Source organism: Paramisgurnus dabryanus, chromosome 3 (genome assembly GCF_030506205.2).
Source record: "Paramisgurnus dabryanus chromosome 3, PD_genome_1.1, whole genome shotgun sequence".
In the NCBI taxonomy this organism is placed as follows: Eukaryota; Metazoa; Chordata; class Actinopteri; order Cypriniformes; family Cobitidae; genus Paramisgurnus; species Paramisgurnus dabryanus.
In genome coordinates, this window is record NC_133339.1 from 18,731,490 (window position 1) to 18,757,563 (window position 26,074).

General features: G+C 37.5%; 1 protein-coding gene across 5 annotated transcripts in view; it reads left to right on the plus strand.

The window, feature by feature from the left end:
* grb2b (growth factor receptor-bound protein 2b) overlaps window positions 1-26,074 on the plus strand; it is a 43,933-nt gene that overhangs the window by 15,216 nt on the left and 2,643 nt on the right. For 3 of the 5 annotated variants that reach the window (XM_065252886.2, XM_065252885.2, XM_073813861.1), the window contains 4 exons: window positions 2,092-2,112; window positions 14,955-15,052; window positions 24,072-24,194; window positions 24,800-24,968. In XM_065252886.2, the coding sequence (XP_065108958.1) occupies window positions 2,092-2,112; window positions 14,955-15,052; window positions 24,072-24,194; window positions 24,800-24,968 (411 nt within the window). The remainder of the gene's footprint in view (window positions 1-2,091; window positions 2,113-14,954; window positions 15,053-24,071; window positions 24,195-24,799; window positions 24,969-26,074) is intronic. The other 2 variants (XM_065252888.2, XM_065252887.2) reach the window with 1 other exon arrangement.

Genomic DNA, 26,074 nt, shown 5'->3' on the forward strand with positions numbered 1-26,074 from the left:
AAATGGTTGTGGTACTTTTTTTATTTTTAAATTTAATTTTTAACTTTTACTTCTATCTTTACTGTGTAAATGTGGTGTGTGTTTTATGTAAAGCACATTGGTCAACCTTGTGTTGTGGAAATGGTGCTATATAAATAAAATTGACATTGACAATTGACATTGACATATATTCTTGAAATATCATGATATAATTTTGACTTGGGCGTGTAACCTCCATAGAGACGATCTCTATCGGTTGACAAATTTTTGGGTTTATCACCCACCCCTATCTTATATATGTGTGAATGTTCTTTCAGTTCCTTTCTCAATTTAATTTGCATGCCACATGATAATTTCAGTAGGTTTTTAAAAAAAATCCAGAAGGTTTTTGGCAAACCTTTGCTGGTTGCTTTATTGCAGTCACCAGCTTTGATAGGAAACGGTTCAAGTGATTTTTATCTCTTCAGGCATTAGTGCTATTATGTGTTTTTTTCTTCTACGCAGAACTGGTGGATTTTTTTCTAAGAATTAGTTTTAGCTTCTTAAATCAATGCTATAATCCCAAAGCTGTCTATGAGCCTAGAAGCTGAACATTTATCTTCACAAAAAGCTTATTTTTCATTTCTGTATCAGTCAGTAGGGTTCACAAGACTTTGAGGATTTTAGCTCAGAGTTTATGAAATGTCTTTTTCAAGCTCTTGGCTATATTAGTTCATAAACATTTTTTGAGAACTTCTGATGTGACTGTCCAGATTTGACCTTAAATGCCCCACTTGGGCCGTCTGGTTACAGGCAAAGTCCCTTTAGGGTGCGGCCATGTTGAGCATTGCATTTCCCCCAAATTCATAGTAATTGCTAATATCTTTGTAGCAGGGCACATGTCTTAATTTACATCACCACATGGGATTGTCCTCTTTGAAGCAGATATGCAACAAAAACACAAAAATGTTCAGCCCTCAAGTTAAGACGCTAAGCTTTGATGAATGGCATACTTTAATGTGCGACGTTGCTTTTTATACTCATTTGAAATATATAATTTTTGTCTGTTTTGTGATCAACAATCTTAAGTTGTTAGCCATTTTTTACACTTTTTTTTGTGCAGTTTTGTCATACTGTCAAATTACTCTTTCATTCAAATTGCTGCTATTAACGGTTGTGGGTTATATAATTTTGGATAGTATGGAACAAGGGTGGGCATTCCTGGTCCTGGAGGACCACAGTCCTGCAGAGTTTAGCTCCAACCCTAATCAAACACACCAGTTATATTTTCAGGTTTGTTTTATTAGGGTTGAAGCTAAACTCTGAAGGACTGTGCCCCCCAGTACCAGGAATGCCTATGAGCCCCTGGTATAGAGAGATGGGGACATATGGGCCTAATTACAATCTGAAAATATGATTATTCATTACATGTTTCTTGTTAAGCTTGAGAACTTGTAGCAAAGGTTCTTGTGGTTTTGAATCACACTGCCTGTAGAATGAGAAATCGTAGCTTGTAGACATCAGCTGAGCCGTCTGTAAATGCACTCTGGGTTATGATCTTCAGATGAATGGTACACATGCTATAATTTATTACTGTAAATATTGGTATTTCAAATATGCATTGTTGCTTTTTTGTCCAAATGGTACTGATACAGTATAATTTGAAGTAAACCAACATTTCATAGTAAATGGTTGACTCAAAAATAACTTTGTGTGAGTGGAATTTAATGTGTGAAAGTTCTTAGAGGACCTGTTGTGTTTCCGGGATACTTTGATAAATGATGGTACCCATTAATAATAATAAAATTTTCGTACATTTATATTGAGCTTTTTTGCATCACTCAAAGTGCTTTAAGTTCTTCTTAACCCCCACCAATCTGCAGCATCCACCCGGATGATGCAACGGCAGCCATACTGCACCAGAACGCCCACCACACATTAGCTTATTGGTGGAGAGGAGATGGCGTGATATAGCAAATCCGTGTATACGGGGATGATTAGTAGGCAAATGGACAAATTTGGCCAGAATGCTGGGGTACACTCCTACTCCGTTGACATCCGTAGTATTTTCCTATGTATAGTATTTTTTCGGTTACCATCATTTATCAAAATATCTTCTTTTGTATTCAACAGAAGAAACTCAACAACACGAGGGTGAGTAAATGAAGACAGAATTTTCATTTTTGGGTGAACTAGGCTACAAATTATAAAGCATCTATGCATCTGGTCATTGGGTCCCATTGGTAACTCTGACAAGACATGTATCAGTGTTCATTTCTTTACAGTTGTCTTTGTGATCTATAATATACGTGTGACGTTTTACGATTGGGCAGTCAGAAACAGACCCCCTGCCCTCATCATTTTTGTCATCACTTCCTGAACTGGACATTATGGGTGACCATATAGATCTGCACAGAGCGTGTGCAGCGCCACTCCAGTGACATCAGTGTGTGAGCTTGCAGCCACCTTTAACGCTACTTTGTTCTCACTTCCTGTTGGGTACAGCTTCCACCCCCAGCAATTTCCTGTCTCCACAAAGTTGCTGTGGAGTGCGTGTGCGAAACGTTCTTTCTGATCTTACTCGGCCTTCGCTGTCAAATTAACATTGAAACATGCATCATCTCGCTGTTAGGGATGAGTTTTTTTTCTCTCTTTGAAATCCTGTAGTTTTTTTATTATGTTTCAGCAGGTGTAGTGTGGCTTTGCTTTGTGAGTTTTAGTAGTTCTTACAATTATAATTTTTTGTGTCATGTCAGTTTAAGCTATATAATCATTTGCCATACAGTCAGGCTTATTTTTTCGTAAATTGTCAAATAAATCTATTATTTAGAGATTTTCCTGGTAGAAGAGTAGCATGGCAGGTTTTTTTATACAGAACGGTGCTTAAGATTGACCAGGAACATAATTTACTCAATATTTGGCCATCTTGAGATCATAGGCATTGTTTGATAACTGTGTCAGTGTGTCACATTATCAGAAATGGTGGTTCACCCTTATATAAAATCTACCAACAACCTTATCTGTTGATTATAGATAGCCTTTTTTGTAAAATGCGTTTATTATTTTTGTCTCTAATTTTTTTTCATTAGCATTTTCATTGTCAGCAAAGTTATGTGTAGATATCACACTGTAAAAAAAGTTTAGTTTTTTTTTAAATTATAAAGTTTAGTTAAGTTGAATTTAGGGCATTTTTATACCTGGTCACGTCATGTGTTTTCTCTGATCAGATAGATTTATTCTGATTTATTTAAACCGTTCCATTTACATTCGGCCACAAAAATACATCTTGGCAAAATGGATATCAATTCGATCTTCTACTTCCGCGCAAAATGCTAATACACTATTCATTACCACGCCTTAAAAAACTTAAGACGATGCTTAGAGCACTTAATATATGTTGTATTGTATGTTGGAAAGGGGACGCGCGTATCCTTGCTCGGCATGAGCTGGATCGCGCAGTACAGAGCAATAGGAAAGTGAGATAACTGACAGGACATGACAGGGAAAAGCGCTTCACAAAACTCTCGCTCAAAGTTTTATTTCTTAATTTAATATAATCGAGTTTGTCATTGGACTCTTTTATTGGTTCTAGAAAGCTTTTTACCCACTGTCGTCACTCCATAAAGCAATAAGCATGTCGTCTTTGTTTGTTTGTTCGGCTTTCTTCTGGCTAACTTGCGAGTGACATGCTGACTTTGGGAGGAGTAAAGTACTGACAGGGCTCAACGCAAATAATTTTTTAGACTGGCCCATTTAAAAAAATGTCAGTGTCACATATTTAAAAATAATAATTCAAAAGTCAAATATAATTTATTGTATACATATACAACAGATATGTTCCAACGAAAAAAGGCTCCCAACTTTTCTGCTTTACCTATAAACTGACAGCAAATTGTGCAAAATATTGCATTGTTTCTCTCGTCGTGTTTTACACAAGTAAATGTCTGCATCCAAGATATTAAATAATATACATTGAGGAAAATATATTTTAGTGACTGAGGGTGAAGTAACAATACTTATTACACGGCTCTCTGGAATGCTTGATTCTGATTGGTCAGTTGAGACATTTGCAGGTTCGTTCTTTTCAAATAATAACTGCTCCAAAATAATAACGCATAGCCGGACTACTTGCACGAGTAAAATTGCTCTGCGCCAATAAAGATCAATAAAGATTACTGTCTGTTTGGCGCCATCTTGACAACCAAACACTCGACAACCACGACAAGACACAGACAGCTTACTGAGACTGAACTTGACAAAATAGAGCATGACAGCTACGAAGCCAACACACAAAAAAATACAGAATGGGCATTAAAACTTCTCAAAGACTGGCTACAAGAGAAAAAAATGGAGACAGACAAGTATGAAGCAGAGGATCTTAATAAGGTATTACGATCATTTTATGCATCTGTGCAAAGTTTCGCGGAAGGATAAAAATGTTAATTTAAAACAAATATGCCAATAAAATTCATATTCATGTCCAGTTTTTTTTCTTATGTGGCAAGTAGCCATGTAATAAGCGGGATAATGTAGAGGCAGCCGGTAGTTATCGGGAAATAAGCCCCTTCAGTGTGATACAAGACCCTCCGCTTCGCGTCGGGTCCTGATCACACTGTCGGGGCTTATTTCCCAATAACTACCGGCTGCCTCTACATTATCCCTTACTTATATAACAATACTTTTTACTGGCCCGAACGTCTGTCACGCTTGCCCCGGGCCACTGGGCAGTCCTTTATGTTGAGCCCTGACTACCATATGTGGCATCCTCACTTGTCTAATTTCATCGGAAATGCGTCCCAGACCAACTCTTGAAGTGGTTTGAGCGATCGGATTTAAATCCGTCTCGGAAACGTTTCTGCGGGCGTTTACGCCTGGGGTCTCGTTTATAAAGCGTGCATATGCACAAAACGGCGCTGGAAACGTGCATACCCAAGTTCCCACGCAAAGGTTGTGATGTATAAAAAAACAAACTTAATGGGAGAATGGGCTTGCAGGGTGGGATCTAAGGATTAATCATGTATGCACTCTTGCAGGTGATCTGTGATTTATAGAGGGAACATTGCTTTGTTTTATAAGTCTTACTATTTTTTGGCTTTGTGTGCATTTAGACTTTTAGTAAGGATCCTACACACAGTTTTATAAACGAGACCCCAGGTCTTTTTACGATCGAATAGCTATCAGAGAAAACGCATGAAGTGACCAGGTGTAAAAAGCCCCTTACAATTAGTTTTAAATTTCTTGACTAGTGAGGAGTGGCTACAACTTAAAAACAATTTAGCTGAATCAGCTTAAGTTATTTCAATATTACTTTGATTATTTATAGCAACTCCTCACTACTCAAGAAAGTTGAAATGAACTGTAAATTCAAGTTGATTAAACTTACAAATTTAAGTGCAACAAGGAAATTATACAGTGTAGAAGTATGCCATTGATCAGCGCATATTTCTGAACCATGAAATTCCTGTTAAATTAGAATTTACTGGGGCATAATTGCTTCATTTTCATCAGAAGTGCCTGATTTTTGTTTTTGCCTTCCAGATAAAAACAACTGATTAAACGTTCATCTGTGGATAAAAAAGCAGAAGACTGTCTGTGAGGACTTGCAACAAAACTGCATGAGCTGTGCATTAGCAAGAAGCCACACGTTTGCGTGTTCGGCATGAATGCTTGCTGCACCGATGCAGATGTATTCATTACTCACTAACTTCAGTTTACTGATGTCATTGTGTGTTCTTAAAACTTAAAACAATTTGAAGATTGTTTTTTACTGATGTTCACACTTTTCTATTTAAGATTTTTAAAGAACCTGCGTAGAGATTTTTAAAGAACCTTAAGGAGAGAGAGAGAGTTCATGGCAATAAAGTACTTTAATTAGAGAACTGAAAGAGAGAGAGTTTGATGATAAGTTTTCAGGTGCGGTCACCGGTTGTTATCTGTGTTATGTCACCTCAAGGATTGTGAGTCACTATGGCTAGACGTCTCTGTTAAGCGGTAATGGTGACTCATTGATGGTTCATTAAGCGATTGATCAGCTGTTTGTGTGGATGAATTGCTTCGTGCACCTTTAGGTCCACAAGGTGGTTAAGATCACAATCCCATGCACTGTCCACAGAGCTTGTTAAAACAGTCCTGTAAAGCTGGATTAACACAGCCCAGCAGATCTTATGCTTGTAAGAAACATTCTCACTAATGCCCATCTCAGTCGTACGGCCTCCAGACACCGATTACTGAAGACGGTACCAGTCTACAAGACTTGAGTACAAGAGCATCGGTTCGTCAATCATCCATCGATAACTGTGATTATAAGTGTTGCTTTTTGTAATTTTTAAATCATGATTGGACAACATGACTTTACAGAATCAATAAATTTAAGCATATAGGGCTATAACAGGTGTTTTGAATATATCTCTGATTAGTGGCACTAAAAGGGACGTGCAATTTGGATCAAGCTGGACACCATAGCTGTAGCTTTACTGGTAAAGATGACATGTTCAATAAGCAGGAAACGCTAGGACTGATAAAACTTTATTTTAAAAAGTTAATAATACATCTCTTTACTGAAAGTGTCTGCACAGACTGACTTCCTTTAATAAAGTATGAAGTCATTTCGCAGTAGTCATATCTGCAATTCAATCAGGATAAAAATTAAAACTGTTCCTTCATCTGCCTTAAAGGGTTGCCGAGCTCTGAAAAAGCATGCATTCCAGGATGGTTCACCAGCGTCTGTCAAAGTGTTTGAGTTTTGTGTTTACGTGTGAATGTTTTTTCTTGTCTTCTGTAGTTCAGCAGGAACGCCATTGGATGCAAATCCGAGCGTAATGGCGCCACTTAACCATAATCTTTGCCTGGTAATTGCAGTAATTTGCGGTTGTGGCGCGACGTTGCCCTCCTCATTTTTAGGGGTTAAATGCAGGGACGTCACAGTCGATTGAGCGTTCTTCCAGGGAAAAGACTCTTGGGAGTAACTCTACAGTTTTTAATGAGATCAGCCTTTTTAATGCTTAACAATTACGCCAATTCAATTAAAGCTTTGTAGTAAAGTATTGTCCTTACATGCTGTGCTGTGAGTATTTAATGCTGCCATCAAATGTATGTCGTCTTAGTGCCTTTAAGTGACTCTTTAGGCTTAAAATATGTCTGTCTTTTCCTTTATTTCAATAACAAGTGGCCTTATTAGGACTTATCTGTGTGTTTGGCCTTGAAGGGGTTTGGTGATCACATCGCATCACAGTGTCAGACTTAAGGTTCGAGGCAGATAGTCTCCAAGGATATTCAAAATAAAAAATGACGAATGGTCTGTGACTAACCATAAGTATATTTTTAATGTGATCGCAAGTGGTAAATTTGGTCATTTACGCTATTTTAATACTTTTATGTTGCATGTTGTCTCGCGATCACCATGCATTCAACTGTTGCCTATTTACTACACTCTCATGGGCCGTGACATTGAAATAACTTTGTACGTCTAACTTATAAAGACATTGTGACAGCATCTATTGCCTGTACTGTCGTCCAGTCAGTTATAAGCCGAGACTGACACTATAGTGCACACTGGCATCATTGTGAAATGGGCAACTGTGATGAAAGAAACCCTTGTTGTGGTTCACATTAGTGTTTGTGGTGCTGTAGTGTTCCCCTGACCCTTTGTGAGGTCGTGGATAGCAGCGTTGATAACACCGAGCATGGGTTATGAAGGACTGCCCTATATTAAATAGGCTTTTTTGTGTGTTTTTTTTTTTTTAAGAGTCTGATATGTCACACAGACCTGAGAGTTTGTGCTCTTTTGACCTGATTCAAGACCTAACAACCAACCACTACACCCTAGGAACCACACAGCAGCATGCTTTTATTTCAGATGATGGACACCAGCTGGATCAAGTTTCATCTTCCTGTTCTTCACATTAATCCACACTTCAGATATAATGTACTGTCTTGATGCATTGCAATCCTCATCTTAGATGACCCTTATTCAATGACGTCAAGTCAATCCCTGCATCCCTAGCAGATTTGTTTATTTCATCTCTGTAAGTGTTTTTGTGCTAAACCACTGCATGCTTTGACTCTGTTGCTTAGTTTATGTGGTTGAAAGGCGTTGTTGGTATCCTGATGTGTCATCTTAGCGGTTGGTTGGTTGGTTGAAGCAGAAGGCCATGGACAGCTGTGGATGAGATTATCTGCGTCACAAAATCACCAACATGAAATCGCCATAGTCTGATTAAAAGGCCAAAAAAAGAAGCGGTTGGAGGCGGGGATCTGCATTGATGAAGCAGAGATGACAATGGATAGATGTTGTATTTGTAAGAGAGAGAGAGAGAGAGAGCGACACAATGCCCTGTCTATCACAAGAATGTGGTTTTACTGTTGCAGAACTGCCAACAGGGCAAATACATTTTTTTCTCTCTGATCAGAAGTTTTAGCTTGAACTTTACGCATCACATGGAGATTTGTCTAAAAATGGGTATTGTGTTCAGTAACTGTGGTCAGTTTGTCTGTCATGAGCTGTCACACTTTTTTTTTTAAATCTCATGATATAATGAGCGTCACAGCAGCATGGCACCTCTGAATGTTCACGAATAATCAGCTGCGAGCTTCCTTCTTTGTTTCTTACTTTATTTTAAACAAAACTTTATTAATAGGAAATATACATTTTATATCTACACTGTAAAAAAAAATCTGTCGAAATTACAGTATTACTAGCAGCTGCTTGCCAGTAACTTACTGTAGATTTAAATGTATGTGAGCGAACTGTTGCCAATAAATAAAAGTTAAAGGGCACATATTTCATTGCTAAAAATACATTATTTCTATATTTGAGATAATAATGTGTTTGCGTGGTTTATGGTTCAAAAAGCACATTTTTTTTTACATACCGTACATTTTTGAAGCTCGAGTTTTCCCTGTTTTCCTTAAACGCATCGATTTTGTACAAAGCTTATCGGTCTGAAAAGCCCTGTGTTCCTGATTGGCCAGCTAATCTGTACATTGTGATTGGCCTGAATACCTCTGACGTCAGCCGGAAATGTGATGCTCCTTACCACGTTTAAAAGATTCAGTCAGGTTGTGAGTCTGAAGCGGGAGGAATTATGATAATGTCGGTCTTGTCCATGTCAATAGGCCCACAAACTGTTGCCTACAATCAGTGTGTTTATTCTAGTCAAAGAAAAGAGATTTACGTTGGAAATGATAACTTATGTCATTGTTTACTTTGGGGTATGTACCTTTTGCATATCGTTATCATGTACTAATACACACCTACACACCAAAGGAAATGTAAAATTGTGAATCGGACCATAGGTGCCCTTTTGAATGAACATTAAACATTAACAAGTCTTTATCTTCACAGCCGAGTCATGCAAAGCATTGAGGGAACCAAAATCTGAAGGGAAAAGTTGATGGGGATTTCTGGTTCCCAGAATGCTTTGCATGAGGCTGTTATTTTATAGTTTTATTCTGTAAAGGCAAAGACTTGTTAATGTTTAATGTTCATTTAACAGTCAATAAGACAAATTAAAATCAGCACAACTACAGCTATTTTTTACAGTAAATATATGTGAGTCGTAAATTGCACAGTGAATATTTGTAAAAATAGCAAACAAAACATGGTATTGGTCAATGAGATCATTTGTAAATATCCTAAAAATGTATTTATCATTAGTAATAGTTTATTGCTAAGGATTTCATTTGAACATTTTTTTCCTCAATATTTCAAATAATTTTGTAACCTCAGATGCCAGATTTGTCTAATATGCCTAAAGATGATATGGTGCGGACGGTGTGTTAGGTGTTTTGGTTTTGTAAAAAAGCAAATAACTAAACGTTACAATTGTCTCTGGTAAAAATTCATATTTTATTGCATGTTAATGTTCGAAATCCTTTTTTTGATTTGAGGACAAAAACAACTTTTGCACCGCTGTCTTATGTTTACCCAGTAAAGTTGCTTTCGCTGTAACTTCAGGATGCAAGATAAACATCTCAGTCAATGTTTCACAACCAAATGTCACGTTCTCATTAAATCCTTTTGCAGATTAAGTTACCCTCCCATAAAACCATCATAAATGTATACATGATCCAGAAAATGAAAAACAGCAAGCTTATTTGCTTTCTGCAAAGCCAAAAACGTTAAAGCAGCCTGGCAATTGTGCAAGAGGCATTTGCATAGTTCTCGCAAAACCTATTTTGGGTTATTTGCACTTCCTTTTTGAAATCTTTCCCTCGCACAGGAATGAGAACAGGGCAACGTTCCTCAAATGTTGTTGGCATGATTCTCTTTTGTTCAGCAGCAGTCGTTGTGGTCAATGGATTTGACCTGACTGTATTGCTTTATAAGAGGCTTTTGTATCACTGACCCCTTAAAGCTATTGTACCTATTTGTTGTAAATGTTAAAGGAACAGTACAGCAAGAAATATAAATTGTTGTCATTCATTCGCCATCATGTCATTCCCCACAGATCTGGTTTTGCAGATGACAAAGGAGGATGTTTTTAAAGACAGTTTCCATGCTGTGGAAGTCACAGGGGATTACGATTGACTTCCATTGTAGGCCTAAAAAAAGTTTTTATTTTCGGCTAAACTTGCCTTTTGGTTGTAGACTGGTGCAAATGGATCAGAAATGTCTTTGGTCCTGGCAGGCTTTGGTGCATCTGTTGAGGTTGGCAGATGTTGCATAAATTTTCAGCTTGATGCTGCAGCTGTGTCGGCTAAAAATGTCAAAGCTAAAGTGTTTAATGCTGTTTTTCTGCTCCGCTTCAGCTGCTACCCCTCTCGCTTCCTCTTCTTCGTTCTATTGCCCTTTATCATCATTTCTCACACGCTGTAGTGTGTTGGAAGCAGACCCTAGTGGTTTAGTTCACATGCTGTGGCTGCGTTGTACCGCTGACCGGGTATGACGTATAAAACATCAGCAGTATATTTCATTTCTTCTAATTGGCAACAGAAGTTCGTGAACGAGTTGTTTGAATCCTATTTTTATTGCATTGTCGTGTATAACCTCGTCTATGATGACATTATTTGGTCTCAAAGTCCTTTTCTGCAAAGCTGTCATTTAAAAATGATAGCTTTTTTGTTTCGTAAAACACCTTGCTATGTTTTTTTTTTTTTTTTTTTAGGATCGTCTTTCATCTGAGATTTGTGCAGGTTGTATAAGCGTGTCATGCGTTTAGGTTGATTTAAAGTGGAGTACATGTCACTGCCACATATAGTTAAGTAAAACCAAACCTTTTAGTGTGCCAGTGTATATTTTCATGTCATGATGATGGGTCACGAGAATGTAAAATAATGCCTTTTATTTTTTTCCAGAACTTTCCAGAAATGTCACCCCAAAATCAAAATGAAAACATAAAGCAAAACACATTACATTTATGCGTTGGGTGGATGCTTTTATCCAAAAGCTACTTTCAGTCCATTAAAGGTATTATAAAAGTACCTTGAATAAAAAATACTTTTTACTTTTATATAAACGCATACATTCACTTATCACCATACGGTTAACAAGACAATACAAAAAATACAAATAACAGTCATCATTGAGACCTGACATGACATGTTTGTTAGTTGTCAATTAATGTATTGGTTAAAGGGACACTCCATTTTTTTTGAAAAATGCTCATTTTCCAGATCTTCTAGTGTTAAACATTTAATTTTTACCATTTTGGAATCCATTCAGCTGATCTCTGGGTCTGGTGGTACCACTTTTAGCATAGCTTAGCATAATCCATTGAATCTGATTAGACCATTAGCATCGCGCTAAAAAATGACCAGAGTTTAATATTTTTCCTATTTAAAACTTGACTCTTTTGCAGTTACATCGTGTACTAAGACCAACAGAAAATTTAAAAGTTGTGATTTTCTAGGCAGATATGGCTAGGAACTATACTCTCATTTTGGCGTAATAATCAAGGACTTTGCTTCTGTAACATGGCTGCAGCAGGTGTAGTGATATTACGCACTGCCCAAAAATAGTCCCCTGCCATTGAAAGTAACCAAGGGGACTATTTTCGGGCAGAGTATAGTCCTACCCATATCTGCCTAGAAAATCACAACTTTTTATTTTCTGTCGGTCTTAGTGCACAATGTAACTACAGAAGGGTCAAGTTTTAAATAGGAAGAATATCGAAACTCTTTGGGGTTTTTTTTTTAGGAACAATGCTAATGGTCTAATCAGATTCAATGGATTGTGCTAAGCTATGCTAACAGTGCTAGCGCCAGACCCAGAGAACAGCTGAATGGATTCCAAAACGGTAAAAATCAAATGTTTAACCAATAAATTCATGTGTTAAGTCATGAGTCATGTTATACTTAATGATGACTCTTTATTAGTTAAAGGTATTGCGGAGAATTTTCTTTTTCTGGGTGGATCATCAAGGCTATTGGTCCTCCTAGTTGTCAATCAGGAGTGTTGCGCAATTGCATTTTTTTTTTAAAGTGGAGAAGGCGGATCTTTTCTAAAATTAGAGAAAATCCTCCGCTATACCTTTTAATGATTAGTATATGCCTTAACTCATCATTAGTTCATGTTTAAGTAAGAATTTGTTTAGGTAGAAGTTCATTCATGGATCTTATTATAAAGGGTAAACTCCCCTTCCACTTGAGCAATAGCAGGAAACTGCAGGATCTCTTAAACCTAAATAAAATTAAATCCTAATTCTAATCGAATGACTTCAGAACTTCTGTCTCCTCAAAAAAGCTCAAGATGTGTTTCGTGACAAGAGAGGTCACACTAAATACTGACGATGCCTAAAGAAGACATTTAGTCCTGGAATTTTTTTTTGTACATATTTCCTGTATTTTCTGTTTTTTATCTTAATAAAATAGCTTGAAAAATAAATATGAATGGACATTTAAAACTTCTAAAACAACAAGTATGGTGGTGGTGGCCTAAGACTTTTGCACAGTACTGTAATTCCCATGCCATAGTGTAGAACAGTTTATTAATACATTGTAATGTGGAAAAAACTATATAAATAAAGAACGAGTGTTCCAAAACTAGTGTACTTTTTTAGGTACAGATATATATATATTTGGTACCAGTATGTACCTTTGAGGTACTAATATGAACACTTTAGGTGCAAAGGTGTACTTTTGGAAAAGATATCACCTCAGTGACAGCCTGGGACCACTTGTTTGGCCACTTTTTTGAATTTATCTAAAGGAAAAAGTTATTTTCAAAAGTTCTGTGTTTATCTTTAAAAATATAACAATTTTACTGCATATTTTTACTTAAATATTTTTGACTTTAGCCTGTATCAGATTTATGTTGAGGATTTAAATGTGCTTAATTGTTCTAAATGTCTAAATCAATGCATTATACAATCTTAAAAACTGGCTTAATTTTCTATGTGGCTACTTTTCGGCAGAAATTTGAACCAGGTGTTTCTTCACAGTTTTTTTGTGTGATTCACACTACAGTGTGGTTTTTCACACTAAGCCTGAAGTATTGCACGCAGAGTGAATTTGTGTGCCTGTGGGGAACGGTCAAACCCAAAACCTGTTTAGATTGATGGACTCGGTACCTCTGTAAATAAATAATGGCCATCTAAAGCTTTTACTCCAGCTGCCTAGCGGGCCCACTATAGTCTTTTGGGTTCAACAACACAGTGCTTCCTAGAGAAGAGTAGAGCGCTGTTAGAGCCCTATTATGTTTAAAGTATGCATCAGGGAGCAAACTACACAATCAATACTCTTTGTTTTTTATTTTAAAGGTGTTTTATTGGCATGACGAATACAGCCGTATCGGCAAAGCATTTTACGGCGACAGGGCTGCAAATCTTCCATCGCTTTCTGTATTGTCAGATGTGCGCGCCCATGCTGCATTGCAGCACTAAAACGATCCTCCGAACCGCCCCACGTTCCCTCCTACATTTCTGACTGTGCACCCACTGAGTTCCAGTTATGAACATGCCAAATCGTATGCGTGAGTCAAAATAAGAAAATGACTTTCAAATGTCTTTCCAAAAAGGTGAGGAGTGTGAAGTTGTGGGCTTCTGTGAAACGCCAGCCACTTTATGAAAGTTGCTGGGTGTAGAATTGTTAGTTTTGGTTGTAGTGCATTTTATTAAATGAAGGAAAATTCAAAAGAGAAAGTGATCGACAAACGGGTTAACCAGATGTTAAAACCGCGTATGGAAACCACCGTGTGGGGATGGGTGTCACTTTGCCATTGGGTGTTTATCGGCCTCATTATGTGATGGGGTGGTACATCATTGATACGATCAGGGGGCTCATAGCCAATAATTACATCACAGTTTTGAATTGGGATTTCATTTGCAGTTTGCTGTTGGTAGTCACAGGCAGTTGGGAGGGCTTTCTAATTTTAGAGATGATTTAATGAACAAAAATGTATGCTTATGAGTGCTGGGTAATTTTTGTCCGGTTTGGTCGAATCATCTATCATTATTTTAATTTATTTTATCTTTTTTAACTCGTGTTTAGTCAGACCTTCTCTTCTTTGGTTGTCTACCCATCAGTCTTTGCAGCGGAAGGATGTTGCACGCTCTGTTTCCTTCAAACCGCAGCTCTGAGTTTGGTGTTTGGCAGATACTTGCTCGCCCCACCTTCTCTCTTGCATTCGAATGCTATTTAAAGGGAAGTTGATCATCAACCCAATATGGAGAAACTAAAATAAAGCAGCCAGCTTGATATTTTTTTGTGGATTATATATATTTTTTTGAACACTAAAAGTGGATATGAACTCTAAGAGTTAATAAATAGCAGATTGATCAGATTTACCTGCTTTAATTTCCTGTTGGCAACTCTTCAGATATTTCTAGTATCGGTTATTTGTAGTTAAGAAGTAAATACGTTATACAAATCACCCAATCAGATTGAGGCACGCTGCTTCCCACACTTTTTGCATTTTCACACATACTGATGCTAAAATAGATAACTGATATGTGGGTTTTTGATGTGGGTGAATACCCCCTTGCATTACACTGGGACCACACAGATGTCACGCAGCCCCTTTCCCTATAATAATCATTTGTCTTCTCTTGTATTTGCAGGTATTAAATGAAGAGTGTGATCAGAATTGGTATAAAGCTGAACTTAATGGAAAAGATGGTTTCATTCCTAAAAACTACATTGAGATGAAGGCACATCCGTAAGTATACTTAACCTTGACCTCTCTCTTAACACTTCTCAGACCTTGATAAAACACCTGACAAGACTCAAAGCATCCTGTTTCAAACATATTTAAAATTATTTTAGTTCCTTTTTCTGTGAGAACCGGATGTGTATCTTTTAATGCGTGCTAGTATAAAGAATGATCTTTACTATAGACCCTTTTACAGCCCACGTCACTGTGACGTCACCGCTCTAGCTGGAGGCAAAAAATAAGTAGGAACTCATAGCCGGCGCGCTAAAAGTTTGAGTTTTTGACTTTAAAATGTCATCTCGTTGTGTTTTTGGCTGCCAGATTAGAAGGAACAGCACTTTTGGTTCAAAAATAAAGTTTTACCGGATCCCGGCAGACATTTCTTCACAGATATCAAGAAGACAATTGTGGTTGAATGCAATACGGCGCACAGACTAGACGGAGACGATCATAAATAATACTCGTGTTTGCAGTGCACACTTCATATCAGGTAAAATAATCTATGCATATGTACTGTTGTGTTGGTTTTATCGTACAAATCAGCAAGTTTCTGTTTTATTGGTAAAAAGTCGCCAACCGCGCTATTGTTTAGCTTAAATGTTAAACAAACATACAGCGATAGATGTGTATGCCATCGTTTGAATAGTCTCTTAAAATAATCCACATTGCTAATCATAGTTAGCCCAGTGATAAGTTACATAAGACAGTAAGCCTAGACAAAATTACCCAAATCCACCTGAAAGTAATTCATATGTTGTCTATGAAATATCTAAAACCTGGTTAAAATCGCAAGAGTTAATTTACAAAAATACCTGTCACGGTCCCGCAGAATCAGTGACTGTACATATTCGGACAGATCCGAAACTAATTCTGCATCCATGTTTAATAAATCCCTCCTAAAACATGCTCGTTTAAGCTTGTCAACATAGCCTCTGCGGCTCTTTCTGCCTCCAGCTAAGCCCCGCCCACACAAATACGTCACAATGTTTACCAACTGTAAAAGGGTCTATAATCATCCGGTTTAGTTTCAAAAGCACAGGGTGTGAGGATTAAAGCCACTGCTGTACTTAAGTATTTGTATTACTGGCAATGTATTTAGAAAAATTGACGGCCACATTAAAAGGGAATTGAAGTATTGCTTACTTTTATATATGCGACAGAATTGTTCATATTTAATATGCTGGCCGGCCCAATACCTTAGCTTTTTCTGTTTTTACCTTGGCCAATATTACAGCTTTTCATGGCATGTATTATGCAAAGGATTGTAATTAATATTTAAAACAATCCAAATAAATAACTTCATATTGAGTGCTCTGAGGCAATAACATGAACATGGGTGTCTGGTGATAGTAGATTATCATGCTGGTTATAGGACGGAGAAACTCTTTTAAGGAAAAGCTTTGATGCCATTTTAATATTACAGTATTATTTATGATTGATTGACTGTGGACGGTTTCAGCAGCGACTACATAAACAAACAGCTTTTGTGGACTAAACGCAACTTCCGGTAGACTTCCGCATAAAAATCAATAACAACAGAGTCATTTAACTCTTTCACCGCCACCATTTTTCATGATTTTCACAAAAGTTTAATGCCTTCCAGAAAATGCTCCTTTTTAAATATATAAACGTACAATATATGAAATAAAAGAACAGACCCTCTGCTTTCAAACAAAAAATCTGTTTCATCCTACCTTCATGTGTTCTGTTTTGATCACCTCTCAAATATGTGTAGGTTTCATCAAAAACACCAAATTTTGAGCAAAAAGCTGAGATAATTCCATTTTTGTGAAGGACTTTTGATAGAGATCAGATGCAAAGCAATCTTTAAAACATACACAGACATACAGCTGTTTGCCCTAGGGCAATACTTCCGGTTTTTATAAGTTGCAGAAGAGCGCTATTGCAAATTGACGAGATAACTCGTCAATGGCGGGGAAAGAGTTAACATTTATTTATTTTTAAAAACGAAGGGAAAAATGACAAGTAAAATACCTTCGTTCATATATCATATCTAACATCCATCAACTATTACACCGAGCTATTGTTAATGTCTAAGATTAATGTTTACAATCGATGTAAGCTACAAGTCCTTGAATTCTTGCCTGGCTGCCAAACCTCTACGCTAGAGATGAAACCATATGAAAATTTAACATCATGGTTATAGTGACCAAAATCAGCACGATTATCAATATTATAATGGTTTTGCGAACAATTTTCAAGAAATGTAAAAAAATACTGATGCAAGCCAAATTTAAAGGTTCTCTAAGCGAATCTGCGAGACGTTAGTTATTGTTGACTTTCGAAACTGTTTTCAAACAGACGGAGCGTAGCTAACTCCTCCCCCTCCCTTCCGTGCTTTCATGAACGCGCCCAACCCCCACCCCCAAATCCTTCTTGTCGTTTATTGGCTGGAATACTTTGTTTTGGTTTGTGAGCTAGGTTTGGCCATTTGTTGATATTGCCATTTGTGAAGCCTGGGCTGTCTACAGAGATCGCGTTTTTTTACAGTTTGATCAGCGGACAGGCAGCAAGCAGATAGTGAGGAGATGTTTCCGGTATGTAACAAAAAATGTTTTATGGTCTAAAACGCTTCAATTCGCTTAGAGCACCTTTAACTCTTTCCCAGCAGTATAAAAAAATTGCCAGCCAAAAGGTGATTTTCACAAAAGTTTAATGCCTTCCAGAAATTTTCTTCTTTAAATATATAAGCATAAAAAATTTTTAAATGGAAGAACAGACTAGGGATGGGCTCGAGTACTCGAACGGGTATTTGGGTTTATTTATTGTGGATATGGCGGCATTTGGATGTCTGGTTAGTGTTACAAGCGCATGTCGTAGTAAAGACTGGGTCTGGAGATGCGTGTTTGACGTCGTATTGAGCTACGCAGACTGGCGTATGACATCAGTAACATTGCCATGCATGATGACACGACACAGCTAATCAAGAAAGGAGAGCAAAAGACTTTTAAGGCTGGTTAATGTTATGAATCTTGTGCTTTGACTGGACGTGTGCTGTTTATGATGCACATCCACAACGGAAGTTAAACTTTCTGTACGTAACTTATTTGAAAACTTTGAAGTCTTGCAGTTTATGCAGATAGATGCACGTTGTACATTTATGTTGTATATAAAGCTTAATATTACATAGAGTGCGTCATATAGAAAGCGCTTTGGTTTGTGTTTAACCCTTTAGTTTCACTTCATCACGCAGCAATTCCTGTAAGAGGTTTCTGTTAAAAACATTTAATTAATTAAAATCTGGTATGTGTTCATTGTTCTGTCATAGTTTCTTAAAAAAAGTGTGTTTTTAATAAAAATATTTTCATTTTCACCATGACGTGTACGCTTTGATTGCCTCGCCCCCAGTTAATCGAGTACTCGTTCTTCAGACCTATAGATTAATCGAAATGAAAAAATGACATAAATGCACATCTCTAGAACAGACCATCTGTTTTTAAACAAAAAACATTTCATCCTACCTTTATTTGTTCTCTTTTAGTCACCTCTCAAAAATGGGTAGGTTTCCTTAAAAATACCAAATTTTGAGCAAAAAGCTGAGATAATTGCATTTTTGTGACTTTTGATAGAGATCAGATTCAGAGCGATCCTCAAAACATACAAAGAGTTCTTAGTGTTTGCCCTAAGGGGTTGCTTCCGGGTTTTACAAGTTGGCCACCTGGTGGATAATAGCAGAAATACGGAAAAACTCATCAATGGCGGGGAAAGAGTTAACATTGATTTTACATGTAAAATGACCAGTGTTGGGCGTAACGCATTACAAGTAACGCGCATTACGTAATAATATAACTTTTCTGAAGTAACGACTAAAGTAACGCATTACTTTATAAATGAACAGATTAATATTTGAGTTACTTTAAAAAAAAAGTAATGCAAGTTACTTATCAGTTTAATTAATTCAATTTAAAAATTAAATAATGTACTGAATTAAACTGAACATATTAACGTAAAATTATGCACTCTTTGCGTCTAAGCGGGAACGGAGATGGCAGGCCAGAGCTTCACATTTTTGCGATCATAAAAATCACCTGTAAGGCCTGAAAGAGATCAAGCCTCAGCCAATTAAGAAAAAGTAATGCAAAAGTAACTTAAAAGTAATGTATGCATTACTTTAAATGAAAAGTAACTAAGTAACGCAATTAGTAACTTTTTTGTGGAGTAACTTAATAATAATGTAATGCATTACTTTTAAATGTAACTTTCCCCAAACACTGAAAATGACTTTAAAACATGGTACCCCTGTGACACTGGGTTAGGGGTGGCGTTTCAGTAGTGTTTTTTTTATGATAATAGTATGTTTTTGTACGATTGACCAAATTAGCCAACTCGTAAAATACAGACCAAGTCCACATGACTTGCATGATCTGGTCCCCAAACCACGTTTGTCACAAAAAAACCATGCGGGAAGTGAAACGGGAAATAACCGAAACAACATGTGAAACAGGAATTGTTTATTTGTAAAATGGATGTCAGAAAGAAATAATCCCTGCAGGCTGTTTGTTAGATCATCGGCTCTGAAAATCTCAAAAAATAAAATATCTCAGTACCTCAACCCTTGCCTTGCTGTCATTAGCTGTAGCTCATTATGACACGTGACATCACAGGATGTCGAGTCAGACGACAGCTACAGATATTTATCATGCTAAATATTTGTTTGGTATCCACCAGAAATAAGTGTGCCGTCGACTAGTTTACACAAAGATTGGCGAGGGTTGATCGCACATTGATTTGACACAGACCAAGCTTGATGACTTGCAAATCTGGCTTGTAGTGTGAACGTTTTTTATACACTGGGATGTTCTTGTTGGTTGTTTTGAGATGTGGTTCTGTCTGTGTACTTAAACATTGACAAGAGGAAGTGTCATATTGCAGCTCTTATGAAAGACGTTTTGGAACCTAATAGGAGGACCTTTGTTTTAATTTGCTTCCTCTCCCTCCGTCTCTCTCTCTCTCTCTTTCTAATCTTTTCTACATAATCGAATTGTGACCTTTTGCATCACTAGGATATGATTGTTATCAATTAGAGAAACTGCAGTTTCTATTCTAACCAGTCATTTTCCACATTACACCGTTTCTATTTCAGTGAGAGCAATACTTAGATCGGCCGGCTATATGGAAAGGCGAGAGCATGTCTCTTATCAGGGATCAGGGAATGTAAATGTTTTTCCATGTGTGTGTGAACAGTGACAGACAGTAGTGGGTACATGGCGGTCAGACGCGGTTGACTGGAATTTACCCGCCAGTGCTATAATTCAACTTTCTGGTCACATGTTCATGTGTCTGTATATCTGCTGTCCACATCAAAGGGGCAGGAATAATTAGGCAGGTACAACAGATAGCGTTTTTCCTAGTCTTATGTAACAGGCCCTATGGGAGTGTAGATGCCGTGTTATGTCATACTCCTGTTGGTTGAGTCTATCACGTTGCCCTGTAGTGTTGTGTGTATGTTTGTTTTATTATCTATTGATGCAAATTATTACTTTCCACCTTAGGCTTTGCTCCCATTCAAACATCCGATTTGGTTTCCAAATCCTGCCGGTTTGCGCTGTTATTCTCCAAGCAATAAAAGCTCTGTGCTGACAGAATGGTAAATGAAAGTGGCTGTCTGTGTGGAGAGAATTAAATCGATTTGGACTTGATGGCGACTTGTTGCGCAGGACTCGACTCGCATGAGAGAACAGTGGTGGCAGGCTTTTTATGCGCTCAAGCATGTAATGCATCCTATATTTTCTATGACAGGGGTCTTCAACTACTCTTCGTCGAGAGCAAAACTTTTACCCCTATTTTACCTTTTAAGACATTATCAGTAATTATGGGTGTACAAAGTTAAACAAAAAAGAATGAATAATTTTCACCTTGCACGCAGTGTTTTGATAGGAACATAATAAAATGCATCATTTCCGGTCACATGCAGTGTAGTCACACAAGTTTTTTATGCATCCAAACCTCAAATTGGATCTGAAAATTACGCACCGAAAGATGGCACCCCACGCAGCCCCTTTCAGACTCTCCTTCAGGTTTATCGGCAGTCATTTGTCATGTACAGTGGAAAGGTGGCTTTAAAGGAAAACGCCACCATTTTTTATATTTTACTATGTTTTTACCTTAACTTAGATGAATTAATACATACCTATCATTTTTCAATGCTTGTAGGGCTGCAACTAACGATTATTTTAATAATCGATTAATCTGTCTATTATTTGTTCGATTCATCGATGAATCGGATAAAAAACAAGAAAAGAATTAATTTCCAACCCCTTATTTAAAACAGAACGTAAAGAGAAGAAATTGCACAAACATGTTGCTCCTTGAACACACCTGAGCTGTTACAATAATAATAAAATAAAATAAAAATGGACTAACACAAAAAAATACACATGTATGCCTTACATCTGCCAAATATATAGACTTTTTTATGATGCATTTCCCATCAAGAAGCCTCTCTTGATGGGATTAAAAAGATAGTATATGAGTACACTCTCAGAAATAAAAGTACAAAAGTTGTCACTGGACAGTACCCTTTCAAAAATGTACACCTTTACCAAAAAGTGCATATTAGTACTTCAAAAGTACATATTGGCAGTTCAAAGATACATATTTGTACCTAAATGGCACATATTAGGACCTTTTATAAAGGGTACTGCCCCAGTGACAGCTTTGTACCTGATATTTGACTTTATGTGTTTTCTCTGATCGGATAGCTATCTCATTTGTTAAAACTGTTCCATTTACATTTGGCCACATAAATGCGTCTTATGAAAACCGAAGATGCGTCTTCTCCCGCGCATAATGCAAATACACCATTCATTACTTCGCCTTAAAAAATGTAAGACGATGTTTATGCAACAACAGGCGGCACTTACTGTATGATGTACTGTATGTTGGGCCGGGCATGCGCGTCTCCTTGCTCGGCATGAGCTGGAGCGCGCAGTACAGAACAGCAGGAGAGTGACGGCGCGATGATTTAGCATACAGGTCCATGACGGGGAAAAGCGTTCATACAACTCTCTCTCAACGTTTTATTTCTTTGTTTAATATCATTGGAGTTTTTTATTCGTTCTAGAAACTCTTTTTACTCGCTGTCGTCGCTCCATAAAGCATAAGCGTGTCGTCTTTGTTTGTTTACCTCTTTGCCGGCTATAACTTCCAGGTGACGCGCTTACGTTTGGGAGGAGTAAAACACTGACATATGGTTTTCCTCTACCTTTGCTGTTCTTTATCTTTTCTCCGCCGCCCTGTCTTTTCTCCGCCATGTCTATGAAGCGCCGAACTCTGCAAGCAACAGTGCGTGAGAGAGACCGACGCTCCGTCCTAAACCGCATACTTCCATACTATATAGTAGGCGAAAAGCAATACTTCTCGTATTCTCTGCCTACTATATAGTATGGAATTAGGGGGTTTGGGATGCAGTGCGAGTGTGTTCACTCCGCTCCGCGCTTAACTGAAGTTTTTCCTTTTTTTTTTATTAAACGTCTCTGCGTCACGCGACACAACAAATCGATTATGAAATTCGTTGCCAACACTTTTAGTAATCGATTTTTATCGATTTAATCGATTCGTTGTTGCAGCCCTAAATGCTTGCACTTAATCTTTGCACAGCGTGTCGTGAATGTGTTAGCATTTAGCCTAGCCCCATTCATTCCTTAGGATCCAAACAGGGATGAATTTAGAAGCCACCAAACCTTCCATGTTTTCCCTATTTAAAGACTGACATGAACAGTTACACGAGTAAGGATGGTGGCACAAAATAAAATGTGGTGATTTTTTTAAACGGATAAAAAATGAGAACTATATTGTATAGCGGAAGAGCACTTAGTTTACAGCCCTTCGACCTTGGCGCGCAGTAACAACATCACTCCTGACAACTCCCCCTCTCGCTCAAACTTCAGTCAATATCACTTCGCCAAAAGTCAAATAGGAAAATAGGGAAAACATGGAAATTCATCCCTGTTTGGACCCTAAGGAATAAATGGGGCAAAGCTAAATGCTAACACATTCACGACGCGCTGTACAAAGATTAAGTGCACGCATTGAAAAAAGATAGGTATGTATGAATTGGTCTAAGTTGAGGTAAGAACATAGTAAAATATTGAAAAACGGTGGTGTTTTCCTTTAAAGTAACCATGCAGATTTTAAAATCAGACAAAGATGATTGGAGGGCCGCATTTGGCCTGCGAGCCACCAGTTGAATAGCCCTGGTCTACGGTATATGTGTACACTACCCTTAAAAGGTTAAGGGTCGCTTATTTTTGTTTTAGTTCTACGTGGTATATCAAAACAGCCAAAATATCACAATATGGTTTGCAATGAATTAATTAGTTTAATATGTTATAAAGTTATGTACCCTTTCAAAAAGTACACCTGTGCACCTTAGGAGTTCATATAAGGACCTTGGAGGAACATATTGGTAGCAAATATATACAAATCTGTACCTAAATGGTACCTTTAAAGACCTTTTTAAATGTTACTGCCCCGTTGACGGTTGGGGCCATTTTTATTGACAGTGTATAGTCAAAGTTTTAGGTTAATGCTGATGGCAGAGACCAAGAGTGACGCTTTCTTTTCCCAGAGACATGTGAAACGCTTATGTTGGTTTTAGCAATAATTTTCAATTTTCAAAAATTTTTGTAATATATTATTAAAATTGATTTGACAAACATCATTATTATTTGCTGTTCTATTGAACTTCTTTGTGTTGTGTGGCATTCTTCTGAGCTGATTGACTCTGCTCATCATCTTTGCGTGTGCTGATTGCTTTTTTGGCTTTGGATCAAATAGAAAACCCACATCTAATTTTCCTAAGCTGCTAATGCGATGCAAATGATCTCTCTCTCTCCTTTTAAACTCATGCTCACATCCGTAAAAAATAAGTGCGAAATCTGTCATCTTTGTCTCATCTCGTAAATTATTAACATGCCTTCCTGTACCTCATTATCTGCTCCACCATCTTTCTCATTGTATTTATGTATTTGTCATCTGGGTTTGTGTCTTTATTTGTGTACAGGTGGTTCTTCGGGAGAATTCCCAGGGCCAGAGCGGAAGAGATACTCAACAAACAGAGACATGACGGAGCGTTTCTCATCAGAGAGAGCGAAAGCGCGCCCGGAGACTTCTCACTTTCGGTCAAGTAAGTCAGACGCACCTCCCGCATCCTGTCCTGTATCTGAAATAATGCTGTTGCTCTAGTCTGCCTTACTAGTTGTCATAACCAGACATGACTCATCCTAAAAGCTTTGAAGCGTAAGGTTATCACATTGCATGTGAAATGACCCCTGCGTAATATTGCAGTTTTGTGTAAATATGGGTGTATTTATTACAAGAATGGATGTAAAGAGAGTGTGGATGTTGCTTGTATAGGCTAAATATATGTAGATATCAAGACAATGATCTGTTAGATCTCCTCTGTGTTTTGCTTCTGTTTTCGTGTATTTAAACTCACAACATTTATTGACTTATGTAACCTGCTGCCAGCACAAAATGTTTTATTATTATGCACCTGTATAGGTGAGTGGTAGAGCATTGCATTAGCAAAACAAAAGGTCCTGGGATCAAAGCACACATACTGATAAAAATGTATACCTTGTAAGGCACTGTAAGTCACTTTTGATAAAAGCATCTCGCAAATGCATAATTGTAAATGTATTCATGTATATTAAATGTAGTTATTTTATTCATCTATAATGTTTTATTGGTCGTGTTGCTTTAAAGGACTAAAACTTGCTTTTTTTTAAGGTTTGGTAATGACGTCCAGCATTTTAAAGTGCTGCGCGACGGTGCCGGAAAGTATTTCCTTTGGGTCGTGAAGTTTAACTCGCTCAACGAACTCGTGGACTATCACCGCACCACCTCCGTTTCCCGAAACCAACAGATCTTTCTACGAGACATCGAGCAGGTGCCTCAGGTAAAGCCTCACTGTTCCAGCTCTAACTCCAAACAAACATTATGTATGATGTATAGTAAACATTCATAAATGTGACTCTGGACCACAAAACCAGTCATAAATAGCTCGGGGATATTTGTAGCAATCCATAATTCCGCACTAGGTGACGATTTTACCTGAACACTGAAGCAGAGCCAATCCTGGCCCTTTGGGGGCCCTAAGCTACTTTGTGAGGGGGGCCCTTTCAGCACGTTCATAAAAACATTCACCGTCTCTGCTTAAATGTAGCTATAAACAAAATGTTAACTAAAACACGTATTATCTTAAAGCTGTATATATTTGCCAGATGTACATTATTGTGACACTCATAAGAATACTTCCTAATTATAACATTGACACATGTTTTCTGAAAAACCTTAATCTGTTACATTAGTACTTAGAAATCAAAGTCTAGTTTCAAATATATATATATTTTTTAAGAGATGTAGAACATCAGGGAAGCAAATTTAAAATTATGATTAAAAAATCCAAAATAGCTGTCAGATAAACGATAACAAACAACTCAACAGATTTTCCAATTTGTTTAAAAACTAAGGCATGATCAGACTCCACATAAACATACCAAAATACATCAATAATTCTCTAAATATGCAAACATTAGACGTGATGTGCATTGTTTTAAAATGCTAACAGGACTCACACTACATCTTGCATGAATAAATGTGTATTAAGATTTTGATTATTAATGTGTACAAGCATTTCTAACAAAACACACTGGACTAAAACTGAATCTAGGGATTTGGAGTGCAGTGTTTGTTATAAATCCATTGCATGGTTAGGCAAGACTAAATAGGAATTTAAAACATTAACGTTTTTTTAATCTTTTTACTTCACCTTCACGGCGCTTGTCTTTTCTGCTCCGGGCGGATAGCTTTCAATCATATCCGAATAAAGACGCATGTTGATAGGCGGGTCAACCGCATGTGGAGCTGCATAGATGGACTGACATTTGGAATTAAAGTATCATGAGATCAGACTCATCTTCCAATGGCTCTCGTGGCACAATGATGTCACTCGCCAGCTGGTTAAGAACAAGGGGGCCCTCTAGTGGTGTGGAGCCCTACGCA